The sequence below is a fragment of the Oncorhynchus mykiss genome, chromosome 2, assembly GCF_013265735.2.
Source record: "Oncorhynchus mykiss isolate Arlee chromosome 2, USDA_OmykA_1.1, whole genome shotgun sequence".
Taxonomy (NCBI): domain Eukaryota; kingdom Metazoa; phylum Chordata; class Actinopteri; order Salmoniformes; family Salmonidae; genus Oncorhynchus; species Oncorhynchus mykiss.
The window spans coordinates 103,673,896-103,677,993 of NC_048566.1; the positions used below are offsets into that span (position 1 = coordinate 103,673,896).

Sequence of the window (4,098 nt, forward strand, 5' to 3'; positions counted from 1 at the left end):
ATCTCCAGCCGAGACGCGAGAAACCGGATAACGTACACTAGTTTGAGATATCAGTGAGGCGACAGCGAAGAGCGGACCGAGCGACCCGCGCATAACCGATAGTTTTCATAGTAGCCAAATTGAAAATTCTCCATTTTGTATACAGGCGAACGGTCTAGTGACTTTGGGCAGCAAGATGACGACATTAACGATAGCCCGAAATGCGCTAAGTGCGCAACCGTCATCACCAAAGCAAGAGTGAGTGATCACCAAAGTGGACTTCCTTTTTTCGCTCTTTCACTTTGCCGCTGGCCAGGTCAACACATCACCACACAGCTGCGTAGCCGCCTGCGCGTCAAGCTGGGCTCCGACTCGCTCTCTCGCTCGACGGACTGAACATACAGTCATCACGGAAAAAAAGGACATCTAACGCGAACGTATCCACTTTTTTGGGAGGGGGGGTAATTATTGTTTTGCGTTCTCGCATCATAAGATCAGTGGAACAGGTGACACTGACATCTGCTCCGTCTTGTCGAGCAGAATTCAAGCTCATATGGAAAGTAAAATGAAATGTCTAACGCCTGCGGTTGTCGTCTGTCACACTGGGCTGAGAACATATCTACTGAAAACTTCCATGGAGTAAAGTAGCCGACAGTAAGACGCGGACAGCATCCAAATGAACATATGATACCCAAATGGCAAGTCTGCTTCTGTTGGAAGTTTGTGGAGCCATTTATCTGTTCTGGGAAGACATTTATAGTCTTATTTACATTGGTTGACTGCTCTGGCTGACTCCAAACAGAGACTACGTTTTATCATCAACATTCAGCTTTATGTTGTTGAGTTAAATTATTATGATTATTATTATTATCACTTCTTCAAACACTACTCTGCTGCTGTTGGTTGTTGTTGTTAATAAGCTTCTAATTGGCTTATCCATCCCCCCATCTCTCCCTTTCAACTGTTCACCAGGTCCTTGTTGGAAATGAGAATGTGTTCTCTGTCAATTTACCTGCTAAAATAAGGGTAAACGTTTTTTTTTTTTTTTTTTTACAATTACAAATCCATCAATATTATTGTAATGTGTCGATGTCAGTTGACACTTCATCTAATGTGGGACAGTCAGACAGTGCCACTTCTAGTACCATGTGTTGGTCTGTGGCTGCTGAGCTAGCAGAGAGCAATCACTGGCCTATTAAGGAACACAATGCCCCCTGTTGCTGCGGGTCCTGCCACTGGATCCTTTCTCATCAGTGCAGAGTAGGAGCCTCCGACCAGGCTGACCAGCAACAGCCTCAGTTCAGAGTAGGAGCCTCCGACCAGGCTGACCAGCAACAGCCTCAGTTCAGAGTAGGAGCCTCCGACCAGGCTGACCAGCAACAGCCTCAGTTCAGAGTAGGAGCCTCCGACCAGGCTGACCAGCAACAGCCTCAGTTCAGAGTAGGAGCTTCTGACCGGGCTGACCAGTCTAAGAACCAGCGTCAGCCTCAGCCCCAGCCAGACCAGCCTCGGACACAGACACGACCAGCCTCAGAACCAGCCTCAGACACATCTTCAGACACTGTCCTGTCCTGACCAGCTTCAGCCTCAACCCCAGCCATTGTTGGAGCTTCAGTCTCAGTTCCAACCCCAGTCTCAGACAAGGCTTCAGCCTCATCCCCTGATTCCATCCTGACTCAGCCAGTATCCAACGGCAGGCTGCCGGGCCACGGGTGTAGCAACGGGCGTAGCAACGGGCACGGCATGGGCAACTCCTCCAGGAAGGAGGAGGACGAGGAAGAGAAGGATGGGGATGGGGAGAAAGTGAAAGTAATGGAGGAGGAGAAGAGGAGGAGGAAGAAGAAGAAAGAGGAGGAGATGGAGGATGATGAGCTTCCCCTAGGGGTGGAGGAGATGCTGGCGAGCGGAGATCCCGTTTTGGACCTGAGCTATAAGAAGTTTCGCAGGTTGCCCGGTGTGGTCTGTGGGCTACGTCACCTGGAGAAGCTGTATGTGTGTGGTAACAGCCTGCGGACCCTCCCGGAGAACATCGTCCAACTGAAGGGCCTCCGCATCCTGGCTCTAGACTTTAACAAGATGGAGGACGTCCCGTTGGCCATCTGCCAGCTCCGTAACCTGACACGTCTCTACCTGGGCTCCAACCGCCTGATATCTCTCCCTCCAGAGCTACGCAACCTTCAGAGCCTTCGCTGCCTCTGGATGGAGAGCAACTACTTCACGTGCTTCCCCCGCCAGCTCTATGACTTACCCCACCTCAGGTCCCTCCAGATGGGGGACAACAGGCTGAGGACTCTGCCCCCGGACCTGTGGCGTATGGAGGCCCTGCGGGGACTGTGGCTCTACGGAAACCGTTTCACCGAGTTCCCCCGTGTCTTACTCCGCATGGTGGATCTGGAGATCTTAGACCTGGACAAGAACAAGATCGCGGTGTTCCCTAATCTGAGCCGGCTCCCCGCCCTCCGCCTCTTCTCCTACGACCACAACCCTGTGGAGGGGCCTCCTGGTGTGGGGGAGGAGGTTCTGCTGGTTGGGGAGGGGGCCCAGGAGGAGCTCCAGGAACGGGCAGACAGGAAGGCTAAGAAGGAGCAGGATGTGAGGGATGCGGAAGAGGCTGTGCTGGCCGGGGATGGGCCTGTGATCCAAGGCATTCTAAAGACGGCCAAACAGAACAGTGCATCGCACGCTGGGCACAAGTACAACGAGGTGGTAACTGTGGCGATGCCCCTAACTGAGGAAGAGAGGAGGAAGGAGGAGATGGAGGCGGAGTTAGAGAGGGCGTTGAACGACTACGGGGCGGGGCTTGAGTATGACCTGGAGGGGATAGAATATGACAAGGAGGAGCTTATATGTGAGGGGGAGGGGTATGAGGTTGGGGATTTGGAGTACGAACGAGAAGATATGGACTATGAGTATGAGGAGGGGGAGGAGCTAGAGGAACCAGGAAGACAAGGGGGCCGGCATTGATGACTGACTGATTGACTCCTCCTGCAAAGGCTCTGAGTCCTTCCCTCCTAAGTCTAGACTTGTTTGACCTTGCAGCAGACATTGCAGACTACTGACTGATCTAGAAGCCACCTTGCATCATAAATAACTACTTAGAATTATTTGTAGATCAGTCAGTCACAATTTACCAACAATGCATCACGGATTCGATGCTCTCAGACACAGCCTCTCACCCCTCCCCTTCCTAAACCTAGGACCCCTCCCCTTCCTAAACCTAGGACCCCTCCCCTTCCTAAACCTAGGACCCCTCCCTTTCCTAAACCTAGGACCCCTCCCCTTCCTAAACCTAGGACCCCTCCCTTTCCTAAACCTAGGACCCCTCCCCTTCCTAAACCTACGACCCCTCCCTTTCCTAAACCTAGGACCCCTGCCCTTCCTAAACCTAGGACCCCTCCCCTTCCTAAACCTAGGACCCCTCCGCTTCCTAAACCTAGGACCCCTCCCCTTCCTAAACCTAGGACCCCTCCCCTTCCTAAACCAAGGACCCCTCCCTTTCCTAAACCTAGGACCCCTCCCCTTCCTATACCTAGGACCCCTCCCCTTCCTAAGATTCTGACTACTTGACAGCTTCCTGATTTGCACTAGGAGGTGATATGAGAACTAAGTGGGCAATATAAGGAAAACACCAGGATTAATAGCCTATGTTAGTTAGTTAATTATCCATTCAAGTGGATTCAAATATTGTTCTTCTGCCTTTCTAGGCTAGACCTTTTTTATGACAACGCTCCAGCTGTCATGACAACGCTCCAGCTGTCATGACAACGCCCAACCAGAGGGTTGTTTAACTTAGTAAATCCTGTCTGAAATGAATTAATGACTAGCCTCCTGAACCTGTTGCTATAATATGTGACTTTGACATTCTCTGTCCGTAGTTAGAAGTAGAGCAGGGCTGAGCCACTAAATAACTAAGTCATTAGATGTTTTTCAAACTGACCTGAAGACAGATCCATGCACTGCACATTGTGGAGATGATGGCAGGCAGCGGCGTCTTTGCCAACTCGGCAAATTGGCAAGTCAGAGCAGGACTCCGGTGACGCTGTATGTGTGTGTCAGTGTGTGTGTGTGTGTGTGTCTGCATTGAGTAAGTGTGTGTGTGTGTGTGTTTGAGTGGTTGTG

The 4,098-nt window shown here is 51.4% G+C and overlaps 1 protein-coding gene across 1 annotated transcript; it reads left to right on the top strand.

Moving 5' to 3' along the window:
- Positions 1 to 1,699: 1,699 nt before the first annotated feature.
- On the top strand, positions 1,700 to 3,252 carry LOC110501301 (leucine-rich repeat-containing protein 10B-like). Its single transcript, XM_021578777.2, has one exon. The coding sequence runs from the start codon at positions 1,723 to 1,725 to the stop codon at positions 2,941 to 2,943; it is 1,221 nt and encodes a 406-aa protein (XP_021434452.2). The 5' UTR covers positions 1,700 to 1,722; the 3' UTR covers positions 2,944 to 3,252.
- The last annotated feature ends 846 nt before the right edge of the window (positions 3,253 to 4,098 follow it).